Here is a 16622-nt window from a genome sequence, read left to right on the forward strand (position 1 = left end):
TGGGCCGCATGGTGTCTTCTAACACTAATCAAAAGGTTATTTAAGAAGAATCAGTCAACTTGGTGGAATGATTGGATTCAAATGTCTGGACCCATGTAGACACTGTTTACCGTGTTCATCATCTCAGTTCAACACATTGTTATGCAAATTGTTTAGCAAGTATTTCGGGATAAACATTTTTGACATTGTCATTTTTAGACAATGTCTGAACCAGATCTGTATAGAAATGCAAATAATTGAAATTGTAGTATATTACAGCAATGACAATGATAATTCAATCATTTGCAGTTTAAGAGAGTTTGCAGGGTTCTGAAGACATTATTAAAATTAATCTGAGTATAGAATTGGACATTCTATCAAATATCTTCAAGCACCACAAGCCACATCCGAGGAACCATTTTTTCCACATTGCCGGTAGATGTCACAGTGTCTGCTGAATAGATCTGCTGTTGGCTAAAAGGAGGTGGAGCTGCCTAAAAAAAATCTCCTGTTGACTTTATGTACACTGACCATATTGTTTGGTTTGTGGTAAATAATTCTGTAAATGTTTGGTTCTCACAATCTATCTCAGGAGAGGGGAACACACTACTGGGACAAATACTGAAATATCAGAGACATGTTGGAATTACAGCTACAGCCTCCTGCGTAAAGGTAGCTTTCCCATTAAAGGCTTGTTTCCTCTTCTTCTGCTGCTTCTCAGCAAAGCCACCCTGTGAAAACTAAAATGGGAGACATGATTGGGAGTTCTCACCTCCCCAGAATAAAAACAAGGAGGACTTTTAATTAAAGGTGAGAAGTAATACTATTCTGCGTGAAGGTGCTCCTGCTGAATGTGGTGCAGATGAGTGGTTTTAGAGATGCTGGACTGCAGGGGCAGTTGGCCGGGTTGTGTCTCAACAGAGGCCCCTCACCCCTCCTCTGAGTCCCAGCGCTCGCTCCTTGCAGATTCCAGCGTTCAGTTAATTGGACAGGGATAGTGGGCTGAGGAGGGAAGCGTTCAGGCCCATTAGCAATCCTCCTGTGGAAGGCTGAGCCGAGAGGATCACAGACTCACAAATAGGAGGATTAAAATAATCAATAGGCTTCTCTCTCTCCGTCAGCGCAGACGGGTGCACTACCCAAACACACACACAGACACCCTTACACACAGATGTGCACACACACACACTCACATGAGCAAATACAAACACACCGAGAGTCTAAGGAATACTAGTTCAAGGAGCAATTCTCTTCTCCCAGTGTTGTCTCTGCGCTTTCACAAATTAGTCTGGGTCATGTAAGATTTACACACATGCACGCACTAACACCTATTCTCTGTTAATGAAGGTTAATTTAAGCCTCTGACAAGAAGAGGACCAGTAGAAAGGTCAGAGAAATGAAAACACTCAGACATATATTTTGATTTGTTATTTCTGTTCTTTCATATCTAATTAATTTCCTGTGACTTTTGTACAAAAGTCCTTTTTTTTCCTAGACCCACTGATTGAGACGGTATGTAGTCCTAAACTATGTTTTATGATTAGGAGTTTTTTTTCTCACTCTATACTTTTTGTCAAATATACATTACACAATATCATGGGATATATTGTAAGGTTATACGTACTTCCAGGGAACAGTCATAAAGTTTTAAGTATGTGATAGTGTTTGTTTGAGTCATTTGCCTTATTCGCAGCAGTGGCTGTAATATTAATCAAATACACATACTTGAGCTAAAACAAGGAAGGAGAAAAGCAATCCTCTACACTCTCTCACACACTCACCCACTGGGATTCTTATCCCCAGGATAAGAAGCTCTGCCTTAGAGCAACAAGCATGTGAGATCATTGTCTCTGCCATTTTGGCAACAAAAAAAAAGCTCCTTCATAATAGCAAGATGCACCTTTTTTTAAACTCTTTCTCTACTCAATTCCCTATAAGATAGAAAGATAGAAAATGTGTTAAATTCATTCAGAAACACATAATAAATCACACTTAAGACCAGAGCTTATTGCAAATAGTAAGGCCTGCTGTCACCATCTGACTCTGGAGAAACAGAGACAGTGGGTGTAAAATAAAAAGCAGAAGTGAGTAAATTCTGAAAACTAAAAGATGACTGACCAATAAAGAGCCTACTGAGTCATATTAATGATTGTATCATAGATTATTAAAAACACACTTTTTGAAAGCATATATCAGCTGCTCATTTAAAATCAACTTTGATTATGAATCGTATTTGACACACCTGTTCCTCTGCCTGTCAACTTGTCCGTGTGGCTCATTAGCACACTTTCTTACATTTGCAGGGAGTGATTTAATTGTTTAGGTCATTCATTGCCATTTCTTAAAATAAAATACAATTTTTTTTCACAATTCCTCACAAATGTCAGTGCTTTTCATGATTCTATATTTTGCCTTTGCATTGTCAGTCTCTCAATCACTAAAAGGGGGCTGCGAGCATCAAGTAAAAAACTGAAATGTTCTTGTGAAATCGGTAAGTTTCATCCTGGCTACAACATAGGGTGGGTTACAACATAAAATGGAGACAGAAAAAAACAGTTTAGGCAGTAAGGGTTTTATTTGACTGAATAGCTATCCGACCCTAAGCAAAGCAGTAAGAGATAAACCTAAGGTAATCTACATCTCAATGGGTTCAGCTAGTTAAAAACAAGAAAAAGAAACCCATACATGACCTGAAGACTTTAGCACTTCCACTTTAAGACCAGTGGAGATGCAGAGAGACATTACATGCATCAATTGTAATTTACAAACTTGTGGCACAATAGGCACCATTTAATTTTGAGTCTGAAACACAACTTGTGTAAATTCTGACTGACTAGTGATCAAAATGAACAGATAACAAACAAAGAGAATAGACATATACTACAAATGCTTTACCAACATAAGATTAGGCTCCTACAGATTGCATTCAAAGTATGCTTGGAAGAGTTATAGGCTCTGAACTACTTTTTATTTATTCAATATAAAGACAGTTTGACTAGGATAACTCACAAAATGTTACATTCTTTAAAAAAAATGCAAATTATGCAATGTTCTGTTTGTAAAACTTCTAATATAAATAATCATTACTTCACTCATAACTGTGACATGAATTGAGCCTTTGGTGATAGATCTATAGGACAAAACAAATATTATCAAAACAGTGTTTTTCTTTTATTTTTTAAGGACCTTTGGCACTAGTGGACTTTATTAAAAGTTTATTTACAGGAAACTGGGGCAGAGAAAGAGGGTGACGTGTAGAAAAGAGCCCCAACTGGGACCCGAACTCGCACCGACTGAATCGATGACCTCTGCACCAGGGTGGCCCGCATGATTTGGTTTTTAACACCATTCCTAATTCCTCAAGAAAATAACACCTCACTTGAGAAAACGAAGGACTTTTTAATAATTGATAATTGAAGGTATTGAATCAAAAGTTAACATTCTCAGCCAGAAACCTGGGCTGTGCTGAATGGAAAAGATTTACATCATGTCCACTCTGCAAAAAATGAAAAATGATGTGGTTTAGCCTGCACGAATGGAAAGTAACTCAATACATATATATTTAAGAACTGTTATAAAAAAAAACTGTTTTAAAAAAATACTTGCTTTCTACCTGACTAATTTAATTTGGTCTATTTCATACTCCCGGCTAACTCCCTTGCACATTTCACAAGCAAATTAGTTTCATGTCGGATTACGCGTGGCAGTTGGTAAACCAACGGTATAAAGTGGTTACAATCGGCTCCGTCTCAACCACCTACATCATTAAAGTGCTGCTTACATGTAAATGCATCCATTGTGATTATTCGGTGTTATGACACAACAAAAAATGGCAGGCCTAACTTTTGCTTTTGTGTGAATGAAATGACTTCTTCATCGGGTGCGGGGCGCAGTTTTGAACTCTCACGGATCGGAGATGAAAACGTTATCTGCATCACTCTGCCCCCTGTCGCACATCTATTGTCATTACAGCACACGTGTTGTCCACAGTTGCAGTACCACACTCTCACCGCTTGGGGGCAGGCAACATCGACTAGTTGTCTGCAGGCAAAGATGGCGGTGCGGAAGAAAGACGGCGGCCCGAATGTAAAATATTTCGAAGCGTCTGACACCGTTTCCCAGTTTGATAATGTCCGCGTCTGGCTGGGAAAGAATTACAAAAAGGTACTGAGCGCATGTTTTGTAAGCATGCACACGGAACTTTCATTTTTCACCCAGAAATGTACGCACTTACCTATTGGGCAGAGGCAGTGACAAAGAGAGGAGGGAGGGTGCTGCTGAGCGTCCAGCTGTTTGATTCACTCGAGCCGGGATACAAAAGGATGCTGAGCCAACAGCTGCACCAGATGCAGCTGCCTATGGCGACATCCGCATACGTTGTTGTAGCTAAATCGATCCAAATGCAGCTCACAATCTCATCTGAGACGATAGATTTTTGAAAAAAAGGTGACTTTAGCCTGCAGGCTAGCTAGCTAGTTAGCTAATCGGCTAACGGTAAAGCAGCTCACATCCAGATGTTGGCTCTATGGCGCGCCTCCGTGTCTGAAGCATTGACCGGTGTGAAATAACACTGAGCAGCGTGCTGTGCATAGACACGTAACCCCCCATAAATATATTGTTCCTTTCAGGAAAAAAAAGAACCACTAATAATCATGATGAAGTGTATTAATGCTGTGAATTTACACCCCCCGCCCCCATCGCACATTTCACGTTACAGCGCCATGTGTCACTTTGAATGATTAAAGTGAAAGCATTAACATTTCCAGAGTCCACACGAGTGTCACACAGCAACACATAGTTTGTATTTGTGCGCTCTGACAGTCATTTTGTGCCGTCTCCTCAGTACATCCAGGCCGAGCCCCCCACCAACAAGTCTCTGTCCAGCCTGGTGGTCCAGCTGCTCCAGTTCCAGGAGGAGGTGTTTGGTAGACATGTCAGCAACCCTCCGCTCACTAAGCTACCAGTATGAGGCTTTTACCCATTTCTCTCTCTGATTAACAAACCTGAACATCACTTTGCCCCGCAGTGATGCATTCTGAGGCTGTTGTGTTTCCTGCCTGCAGATGAAGTGTTTTCTGGACTTCAAGTCAGGGGGGGCTCTCTGCCACATCCTGGCTGCAGCCTACAAGTTCAAGAGTGACCAAGGATGGTAAGACTTTCTTTCCAGCTGATCTTAGACTTTTGATAATCAGGCATCTCATAAGCAGAGTGTCTAGAGTCCAAAGGTACGGTGCTCTGTTGGATTTTGGCCATGTAGCCGTTTCGTGTGTAACTCCAGTCTAATTTCCTGGTAGGCGCAGGTTTGACTTCCAGAACCCGTCAAGGATGGACCGAAATGTGGAAATGTTCATGACGATTGAGAAGTCCTTAGTGCAGGTGAGTTTGCTTTTAATATTTCTATGTTAAACTCTTGGACAGCCAAATGCAGTGGTGAATTATCTTAATCCTAATTGTTTCAGTTATGACAGCTTTTCAACACAGTTCTCAAAAAAATAAGCTATTTTTTTGTTTCTTTCCCTTTCTGAGGGCGGAGAGAAAAACAAAAAAAAACACAACACTGATGGAGAGGTTACAGGTTTCCTCTGCTTACATCATACATGTAAAGTGTCTGAGATTCAGGCAGCCTGAATCTTAAATATAGTAATAAGAAGGACCCCCAGTTATGTGATAACAGTAAGAACAACTGGGTATATGTAAATGTTTTCCTGCATGTATGAATTTATGATTGTTTATTTAATCTAATAAAGTCACATCTGCTTTATTTCCTTTAGAACAACTGTCTGACTAGACCTGTCATCTACCTGAGCCCTGACATAGAACCAAAGCTGCTCGGAAAATTGAAAGACATCATCAAAAGACATCAGGTGTGGTTTAGTTTTCGTTTTAAAGACAGAAATGACTCTCATAATTAAACTAAAAGCATTCTTTTTTTGGTTTGTTTTACATTAAACCATGTTTCCTTTTATAGTTCCCTCTGAAGTAGGGGTGGGTTATTCCTGCAGAGCATGTAGAATATACACTGTTTTTATGTGTTGCAGGGCTCAGTGACTGAGGACAAATCCTCCAGTTCCCATGTTGTGGTGCCTATTCCCACCAGTCTGGAGGAAGGTGAGACCTTGGTTTGTTAAACACAGCTGTTTACGTTTAAGACTTCTGCTGCATAAGCGTCTCGTGCTAATACGATGCAAATCTTTTGCTCCAGAGGAGTGGGTGCGTCCTGTGATGAAGAGAGATAAGCAAGTTCTGCTCCACTGGGGATACTTTCCTGACAGGTTTGTTCTAAGTTGATGCCTAAAAACCCAGCTGCAGCACATGGACATGAAATAGGCCCTCAGAATCATTGAACTTTATTTTATAACAGATTCTCACACACACTTCTGTTGATTTTATGCCTGAACTAGTTTTAGATGTGTGACGTTAGTGCCTTGTTTTTAACAGGTTATTAGAAACTGTTCCGGCAATTAGACAAAATATAGTTTTTACTTTAGATTATTGCAGTCAGCTCACTGTACAAAAACTGTGACAAGCCCAATATTCAACAATTTGCCCTTCACACAAAAAATAGAACTATAATATTATTGTGGAAGTAGAGCATGGTTTCCAAACTGTACAGTATATCTTTCCCTAACTTTGTGTCTGTACACTCGATCTACACATTCCTCTTCTTGTGATGCTCTTACAAGCTTGAACATGTGATGTCTGTTGACTTTGTTCCTCTTGTTGTGTAGTTATGACACCTGGATCCCAGCCAGTGAGATTGAGGCAGCAGTGGAGGATCCTCCCAGCCCCGAAAAGCCCAGGAAGGTATTTGTGGCAGTTATTCTTGCGTCTATTCTTAATTAATCCATTTATTTTGTTCTAGTATATGTGCATATAACAGTATATTCTATCTTAATGAGAAAAAATTGGAACTAATTTTTAGGTTTTTATACAAACACTCCCTGAGTTTAAGTGATCGCTTTCTACATTGCTCAGTTGCATCATGTATAAATCTAACCTTTGCTCATTTCAACTCTTTCCTGAAGGTATGCAATTAGTATAATGATACAATAAATTAGATAATAACACCAAGATTCTACTCTTCACAGCTACGTCAGACGACTTATACATTGAAGCCAGATACAGTCTTTAACCAATTTAATTTGCACTTAGTTTTTAGCTCCCACGTTATAACCCCAATTCCAAAGAAGTTGGGATGTTGTCTAAGATGTAAATAAAACCAGAATGTAATGATTTTCAGATCTCCTATACCAGTATTTTATTCACAGTAGGACACAGAGAACATTTGATGCATTCTTACCTTTTTATGAAAATGATTAGCTCGTCGAGAATTTCATGACCATACACAGTACATCTCAAAAGGGTTGGGACCGGGGCAACAAAAGGCTGAAAAAGAACCCCCTTTAGGAATATTGCAGCTAATCATGTTACCTGGCAACAGGTCAGGCAGGAAAAAAATTGATTTATTAGATTTTTAGATTAGATCACTGCATTTTGCACAGTGTCCCATTTAAAACATTTTTGGTTTTTTTATCAGGACTGCAGGTGTTGTTTCTTCTTTTCATTTTTTCCTGTCACTGTTAACACCCCAAACTGTGTGTTGCTGCACGTCAGCCTGCAGAGCAACAGAGCCTGCTGTGGTACTCAGCTGAATCATAAATTCAAAGTAGGGTTGTTATCACTTGTTGTACAGCCAGTGTTATTTGCTCGAGCCATTTGCTATCGTTGTGAAATATTCAAACAGTTAAAGACGCATTCTTGCAGTTGACTTTCTATCTTATTCTCTCAAAAGCCAGTTCGGCTCTCTGAAGTCCAGATAAGTCTGCATGCAGATGACAAACAGTGTAAAAGTGACTGTAGACTGCAGCGACTGCATGGTTGAATCGTCATAGGCAGACAGATGCTGACATTTCACTCTGGTGGTTTCTGTTCCTAAAAACGTGTCATTGTTTTTGTTGACAGGTCCACGCAAAGTGGATTCTAGACTTGGACCAGTATAATGAGTGGATGAATGAGGAGGACTATGAGGTAGGAGAGGGCTGCCCTAAGAGGAAGAGGATTTCCGCCAAGACTCTGACAGATGAGGTGACAACGCCTGACGAGCGAAGGGACAAGAAACCTGGCAGCGCCAAGAAGAGGAAGCGCTCGCCGTCACCTTCCCCCACCCCTCCGCCCCAAGAGAGCAAAAAGAAGAACACCAAGAAAGGGTATGTGCCTTGACATGTCTTGGCATGTGATACTTAGCTCCACAGATAACAAAATCATTGTATTAGTAGAATCAATTAAACTAGTGATATGGAAGAATTGATGGAACCTCACATTCCTCCAGGAAGAAACGTGGTCAAGCTGGGTACAAGTCCAGTAGTGGTTTGTTTAGTTCCTTTTCTTGAGTCTAGGGCCTCAGCTTATTTCCAGGAGTGATTTTCCAAGGTCTGCCTGATGCATGTTGAAGATTTAAAGCAGGGTATGTTGTGCCAATAAATAGCTGTCAAGATCTACAAAAAATACAAAATCATTGTCTAGCACTGACACATACTATGGGGATGGGTCTGTGTGTCTGTCTGAAATTAACAAGCATTTCAGAAACGTGTCCTTAATGCATCTGTTGACAGACCAACGACGCCGTACACCAAGTCTAAACGGGGTCAGAGGGAGGAGGAGCAGGAGGATCTGTCCAAGGACCTGGATGAAGCATCACCTGTTCCAGCATCTGAAGAGGGAAGCAACGCAAAGACAAGTAAATAAATCTACATAAAAGTTTTAGAAATATATATATTAAATAAAAAAGAAAAGAAAAAAAAACTTAGGGAGCTTATAAAACTAACATATTACTGTGTCTTACTTTAAGACTTTATAAAGGGAATGCACATGATGTCATCAGTAATGGGACTGTTCTCTGGTTATACCCACCCAGTGGTAAAGAGACAGCTGGCTCAATGACTGCACACTGTCTGGAAAACACAAAAGCATGTCTAAAATGGTGGAAAGCTGTTGTGCAATCGACTGTACCAACAGATTCAGAAAGAGGTCGTGTTTTCTTTTTACTAAATTCTAAAAAGTGAAGAGAAGAGAGCTAAATTGATCTCTGCCATGGGAAAAGCTTCTTAGAGACCTTGATAAGGCCCCCAAAGCATTTGAATAGTCTCATTACTCACGACTCTGCTCACATACAACATGAGCTGCACAGTGGATTCTGTACTGCTTACAGTTTTCATTGCAAAAGTTTGAATATTATAAAAAAAGATGTCAGCAATCCGACAAATCCCTCTTTGAAGTAAGAACAGGAATCCAGACTTTGCTTTGGGAAATTTACCGATGTAGAAATTAGGTACATATAAACATCAGGAAGTCCGGTTCCTAGGTAGATGTTAATGGCTGTGTTCCACTCATCATTTGGAAAAACGCAAAGGAGGACCAGCAGCGGTAGCCATGATGAATGTTTTTGCTACAATGGGGCTTTCAATTCAAGCACTCTGGGTGTGACTAGACATAACAATGATGTAGGTGCATACCCTCAACATTTTTTGCCAGACATTACACAGGAAACCATTTTTTGTTTCTCTGCAGATAACACCAAGAAGGACTCTGATTCAACCCCGGTCAAGGGAGGGACAGATATGGGTGAGCTTGTTAATACATTTGTCAATCTTCTTCAGAATTATAGAGCCAAACCAAGTCCAAAAAAACATTAACCTTTACATTAACCTTTCTTATGTGTAACATACATAGATGAGCAAGAGGATGAGTCCATGGAAACAACAGGAAAGGTATAATAGTCTTGAGAAGTGCAGATGACAAAATGGCACAAAAAAAAATTAAAATTAAAAAGAAACATGATGAACAATATGAACTCATTTGTTTGGACTCAAATGTTTGTGTAAACAGGAGGAGGAGGAAGGCTCTCCAAGTGTGAAAGGTGAGCCAGTGAAGAGCTCAGACCTTCACGAGGACAACGTGACTGAGCAAACCCACCACATCATCATACCGAGCTATGCTGCCTGGTTCGACTACAACAGGTAAGAATCCAACTCATTTTTACCCGTTTCTTAGTTTCAAAGTTGCCAGCTTATGCCAGAACTTGGTGATGTAAAAAAAAAAAAAAAGCAGTAAAGTGTCAACTCTCAATTGAATTTTACTAGTTAGTGACAATAAGTGTGTCCTCACACATAATTTTCACTCTTTTTTTCCTGCAGTGTTCATGCCATCGAGCGTAGAGCCCTGCCTGAGTTTTTCAATGGGAAGAACAAATCCAAAACCCCTGAGATGTAAGTATTTGATCGGTGCATAACACAATATTAGATTACAGTTTATTTGAAGATCTATTGGTCTGACATTTAAAAAGAAAATGAAATTCCATGCCATATTACCGCAGCAGCGAGTGCTGTAATATCTCAATGGCCAGCTCTTCCTCTTTCTTTCAGTTATCTGGCATACAGAAACTTTATGATTGACACCTACCGACTGAACCCTCAGGAGTATCTGACCTCCACCGCCTGCCGCAGGAACCTGGCAGGAGATGTGTGTGCCATCATGAGGTAGATGTGGGACTGAACTTTACACCCCGTCACCTCTTCAAGCAAAGATGCTGTCAGTGAAGAACGCTCTGTGTTTATTCCTTTGCAGAGTTCACGCTTTTCTGGAGCAGTGGGGACTGATCAACTACCAGGTGGACTCTGAGAGCCGGCCCACACCCATGGGTCCCCCGCCCACGTCTCACTTCCACGTCCTGGCAGACACTCCCTCCAGTCTGGTGCCCCTGCAGCCCAAGACGTCCCAGGTCAGTACACACTCAGACAAGAACAAGATGTACAGGTGCAGACTTTTTTATTTCTTTTTACATTTGTCCCTCTGTCGCTGTTGCCCCGCAGACCCCTGCCACCCAGCCAATGATGTCTTTCCCAGATAAGGTGAAGGAAAAGCCAGCAGATCTTCAGAACTTTGGGCTGCGGACTGACATGTACAGCAAAAAAAATGGATCTACAAAGGTAAAGAGTACAAGTGCTATGATCGAATTATGACTTACTTTACCATCAGTGGCTTTTGTTAAAAAAAATGGTGGTGATATTTTTGTGTGCAGAGCAAGAGTGGAGCAAGCTCCATGAGGGAGTGGACGGAGCAAGAAACACTACTATTACTTGAGGTATAATCTGTTTTATAATAAGTTATTTACAAAACAAAATCAGTCATATTCAGTCCACACTAGCAAATATAAACACTGAATTGTGAATCATAAAGGTAATTTGAATCTAAGTGTAATTCTTACTTCCATCAGGGCCTGGAGATGTACAAAGATGACTGGAACAAGGTGTCTGAACACGTGGGCAGTCGTACGCAGGATGAGTGCATCCTGCACTTCCTGCGGTTGCCCATTGAAGACCCATACCTGGAGGACGTTTCATCTTCGCTGGGCCCACTGGCCTACCAACCAGTACCTTTCAGCCAAGCAGGCAACCCTGTCATGAGCACTGTGGCCTTCCTTGCTTCCGTAGTGGACCCTCGCGTGGCCTCAGCTGCAGCCAAATCTGCTCTTGGTGAGAAGCAGCGTCCTTTAAAATGTTCTGCAGTTTGGAAAACCAGAGCTGCCACATCATAATAACAGCTTCTGGCGAAGCTGCTGACGGCAAAGGGTTGCTCTCTGTCAGAAACTAGGCTTGCGCCTCATTTCTGATACAGGGAATGGGGATGTACATTTTAGTTACATCTTTTAATTAGGCCTTAGTCCCAGGAATTAAAAAGTTCTTATATGGCGAAAAGCTTAAGAAATACAACATGACATGATTTAGTAAATTACTGTAAACACTATTGATAACCATGATTTGCCTCTCCTTCTCAGAGGAATTTTCACGTATGAAGGAGGAGGTTCCTGCTGCACTTGTTGAGGCCCATGTGCGGCGGGTGGAGGAGGCAGCGAGGGTCAGCGGCCGGCAGGATCCTCTGTACGGCCTGGAGGGGAGCGGCATCGCAGGCACTGGCCTGGAGGAGGGAGACAGACCTGGTAGGATAATATCCACTCCCACAAAGTTAAAAAAAGAGAAATAATGACTCTTAATTCAAAGTAAATAATGAAACAATTCTAACTTTTATGTAGATGAAAGCAGTGACGAAAATAAGAGTGACAACCAATCAAGTGAGGAGAAGAAAGATGCAAAGGTTTGATCTCCGTTGACAATAGAGTATACGTCTCTTATTTTTGTAAATTCTACTGATGGTGCTGTGGTACTCATAGTACTTTGGTTTCCTCGCCACACAGGAATGCAAAGATGGAGCGATGGAGGACGAGGAGAAGCAGGCAGAGAATGGAAAGAAGGAGGAAGAAAGAGGAAGAGAAGCTGAAGGAGAGAGGGACGCAGATAAAACAGAGTCTGAGATGGGTATGAAACGGTTTGTCCATGAGATGTCGTAAACATTAAGCTGTGGTAAAAACTGAAAAAAAAAAGTTCTTCTCTCAGGCGATGGGGAGAAAGAGAAGGATGGAAAAGAGGGAGCAGAGGAAGGACAAAGGGAAGGGGAGAGTGAAGGAGAAAGGAAGGCTAAGGTAGAGCGTGATGTGGGAGAGGGGAACCTGGCAACTGCTGCTGCCTCCGCTTTAGCAGCCGCTGCTGTCAAAGCCAAGGTGAAGTTAATTATTTTCTTTCTGTATCTTTCATTACCTTTTTCTTTTGTTATAGTTTCTACAATGTCAGATTCTTATTCACAGCATTTGGCAGCAGTAGAAGAGAGGAAGATCAAATCTCTGGTGGCTCTGCTTGTGGAAACCCAAATGAAGAAGCTTGAGATCAAACTACGACACTTTGAAGAACTGGAAACCATCATGGACAGAGAGAGGGAGGCTGTGAGTGAGGGCACTTGGGATATAAATCTAGTTTTATAAGAAAGTAAAATATCTTATTACATCCTATAGAAGGTCGATAGTATATTCTTCCCCCAAACCACCTGACACATGTATTTTTGTGTGTAGCTGGAGTATCAGCGGCAGCAGCTGCTGGCTGACCGTCAGTCCTTCCACATGGAGCAGTTGAAATATGCTGAGATGAGGGCCCGCCAGCAGCATTTCCAGCAGATTCAGCACCAGCAGCACAGCCAGACGGGGGCCCCTCACTCCAACCAGGCTGCCTCAGGCCCTCCACCCCAAGGCCCAACTGCAGGTCAGCAAGCCACAAGCACACCAGCACCCCAGGCGGCCCCCAGCCCCGCAACACCAGCCTCTTCAGCCCCAGCTCCTGAGTCCCAACCGCCTCCGGGTGCTCACACCTCGCCCCCCTGCCCACCAAGCCAGGCGCTGCCCACTCACTCCAGCTCCAGCACTACACCTGCACTCCAAGGTGAGTTCAAATTTAGGGCGGAGTTTTGCAGTTGTTGCTGTAAAACCCAACTTTTCCGTCCAAGACAATTTTTGCTTTTTTTAAAAAAAAAAATTAATTACAGGAATTGGTTAAGAAGAATACAGTCAAACCAGTAGTGTGGAAGTAAGTATATTGTAGAAGCAGGTGCCTCCAAACTGTTGGTATTTTCAGTATTTTTCTTCTTTTTCGTCCCGACAGAGCCCAACAGTACTCTACCCGGGGAGACACTCCACCCTTCAGCACCCGTCCCTCCACCACAGTGAGAGAAAAAACGAATTGCCTGAGAATCCAAATGACTGACCACTTCAAACCCTGCCTGTATCATCTGAAATGAAGAAATCGTCGACTGAAGGAACACGTTTTACATTTTTCTTCTCTTTCTTTTTTTCGCTTTTTTTGTTTTTGTTTGTTTGTGTCCAACGAGACAATTGATGTGTTACAAAAATGAACTTAAATCAGTCCACCTCTCTCTTGACCGTTTAAAAAGGATGTCCTTTTCAGGTCGCGTCGGCTCTTGAAGAAGATTGATTTTCATCCTGTGTGGTTGACTGAACAGCAACATCTCACGTCAGATTTTAAAGCTCAACTTGGTGGATCTGATTAATGAAGATGGTCTTATCAACATGCCAGCACTCATGGAGACGAAGAGAAAAGACTCATCTCATGTTTTCAGTGTTTCGGAAATTGTTGCATTTATTTTCCTGCAACAGTTTTCTCACAGCTTGTGAAGTCTCATGCTTCACTTCCTCTCCAGAGTCCCCCTCCATGTACTGTAGGTACGTATTAGGATACATGTAAGAAAAAAACAAGCACTTTTAATATGTTTCCTAAGGTCTAATTGAAAGACTTGAAGCATCCATTAATTTGAACTTTAGCACTTATATCTTTGGGGGGTTTTTTTTGCTCGTTTTTGTCTTAAATGCTTTTCTTACAGAAGGTTTTGGAAGCTTAACCAGAAATATTAGTTTAACCTGTACTTTTGCTTGTGTTACATGGACAAATGGTCACGCTACAGGGTCGAGCCTGAGGATCACACGTCTGAAACCAATGAAGTCTGTAATGAAGGAAAATGTTTTTAATCAAAGGTGCCATTTTGAAATTACAGGATCTTACTTTGGATGCAGTTTGAGAAAGTGTACTGTAAAATGGATTTGCTGTTAAAAACAAATCGTCTGTTACCCTGTTGTGATGCTGTGGGATCTATTTGAAAGTACTGACAGCTTGAGGTCCTGAAAAGATCTCGCCTTGATCATCCTAAAATGTTCATTTCCAACACTCCTCGGCAGCACTTAGAGAAAAAACATCTCAGAGTGGCGTTTCATGTTGTGCAAGTGTGGATGAGCTCTTCTCATCCAGGCTGCGGTTTAGTGACGAATGTAGTTCTATTTGAAAGGAATGACTGACGAGAAGGTCTTGTAATGATACTGCAATCCTACCAGCGACCACAAATTACGCTCATAATTGGATGCTGTGTTACCTGCTAAACCAAACTCTTTTTTATAATCACGTTTATCTCACATTTATTCCGTGAGTTTTACTATGGTTGCTTGGAAAGCAAATAAGGATTTTTAGCAGCTTGTTTTTTTTCCGCTGGTGCATTTTACATTAAAGATGGAAGAAAAACGCAAATGCTGTTGAAAAAAAAAAAAAGAAAAAGAAAAAGAAGGGAGCACCTTATAACAGCTGACAATGGAGAATTGTGTCCTTAATATCTGCAACAATATCCTCACTTTTTATCCTGTCCATTTTTAGATTTTTTACTGTCGTTATCCATCTTTTTTTCTTTGTAATGTCAACATTGTAACTGTATATTATTACCTTTGTAGCCTGTATTTACCCTCTCCATTGTTGTGTGTGTTCTGGACAGTTCTTCTGGATCTGTCTGAGATGTGACTGTGATCATGTGTGTAGGCGAACGCATGCCGTTGAGATCTCTAAACCATATTACCGTTCAGTTTTTTTATTTAAGTGCCATCAGTCGTGTGTTCACCGTGTGTGAAGAATTTGAAAAAACATGCTTCTTTCTGCACACGGCATGTCACATCGGCGTCATGAAATATAATCCAGTCAGAAGGTGAAACTTTGCAGTTAGTGTCTATCAAGCCAGTATTGCAGTCCTCACCTCAGGTGTGAGCATAAATGGACTTCTTTTATCTGTGTTATGACTACATTGTGTGGATTTTGTGATATGAAATGTGTCTGTTCAGTTTCTGTATGTTTACCACTTTGCTGAAGGTAGCGGCAATTGCGTTATTATACAGTAGAAATCTGTTTTTCCTCTGTAAATCATCACATTAGTGCTGACAGTTACTCTGGCAGTTTGTATTGAAAGTGTCAAAAACAGGTTTTAATTACAAAATGTTTGAGGAAAAAATAAAGATGTGAAGAGTCATCGTGCAGAGTGGTTCGTTGACCAGCAACACACAGTGTTCAGTAGATCACAACTAGTAAACTGTATTGGTTTAAGACTTATTTATTAATAAATGTTTACATGGATTTGTGTTTCATATGCTGTGCAGCTTGAACATAAATAATCTGACTTGTTCAAAGTTCAAGTGTCAGACATAACATCAACGATAACTTTTTTTCAGTGTAAGAGAGCCATTGTAAGCACGTCTACTGTAAAAACAAAAATAATAATAATTTGACTTGAACCGAAAACGGATGCTTACATAATCTTAATTCAAAGTTGACTTATTAACTGTTGCAATTTTCCACCAGATAAGGTTATATAGTGGCCAAGGGTGAAATAAGTTCATGTGATGCAGTTGTCAGTGTGTTGCTTTTGAGTTCAGATACTTTTAATCTTCACTCACTAAATTTAAAAAAGGTGCCGCTTTGATTATTTAGAATGCATTATGTCTTCTCGTTGTAGCACCAGTTTGTAGTGCTGGCTGAAATCTGTTTGAGAATTGGGTGAGTTAAGTTCATTGATCCTGAGGAACAGCAGCCACATCTGGCTGGACCTGTCCGGGGTCAATCTGCAGCGATTTAGGCAGCGTTACGGTTGGCATTCACTTGCCTGGTTTCCTCTGCCCGATCTTGTCCCGGGCACACCGATGATTGTGTCCTCTGTGGTTCAATCAGCCGTAATTTTGTGCAGATAAGTGAGAGATATTCTATTGCGTAGATATTTTTGTAGTTCCGGTCACACAACTTTTAGGAGTATTTTTATATATATGTATTTGTTTTTGCGGTAGGTGTGCCAGAAAGCAAGTCGAAGTACTTCCGCTCAGCTCCCGGGCCGGTCCATCAAAGTTACATAGCGCAGTTATTCCAACTCAGACCCCCGAAGGGCAT

General features: G+C 41.1%; 1 protein-coding gene across 1 annotated transcript; it reads left to right on the plus strand.

The window, feature by feature from the left end:
* The first annotated feature begins 4015 nt into the window (after positions 1–4015).
* smarcc2 (SWI/SNF related BAF chromatin remodeling complex subunit C2) lies at positions 4016–15714 on the plus strand. The gene is given in 26 exon segments (XM_075460901.1): positions 4016–4143; positions 4823–4942; positions 5043–5128; positions 5274–5355; positions 5751–5843; positions 6018–6087; positions 6182–6251; positions 6708–6783; positions 7942–8186; positions 8592–8716; positions 9547–9600; positions 9709–9746; positions 9865–9995; positions 10173–10244; positions 10401–10514; positions 10603–10752; positions 10754–10964; positions 11057–11119; positions 11252–11510; positions 11813–11974; positions 12068–12129; positions 12230–12350; positions 12429–12592; positions 12677–12811; positions 12938–13301; positions 13521–15714. Coding segments are annotated over 26 exon segments (3243 nt in total). The 5' UTR covers positions 4016–4032; the 3' UTR covers positions 13586–15714.
* Positions 15715–16622: the final 908 nt, after the last annotated feature.

This window comes from Odontesthes bonariensis, chromosome 3 (genome assembly GCF_027942865.1).
Source record: "Odontesthes bonariensis isolate fOdoBon6 chromosome 3, fOdoBon6.hap1, whole genome shotgun sequence".
In the NCBI taxonomy this organism is placed as follows: domain Eukaryota; kingdom Metazoa; phylum Chordata; class Actinopteri; order Atheriniformes; family Atherinopsidae; genus Odontesthes; species Odontesthes bonariensis.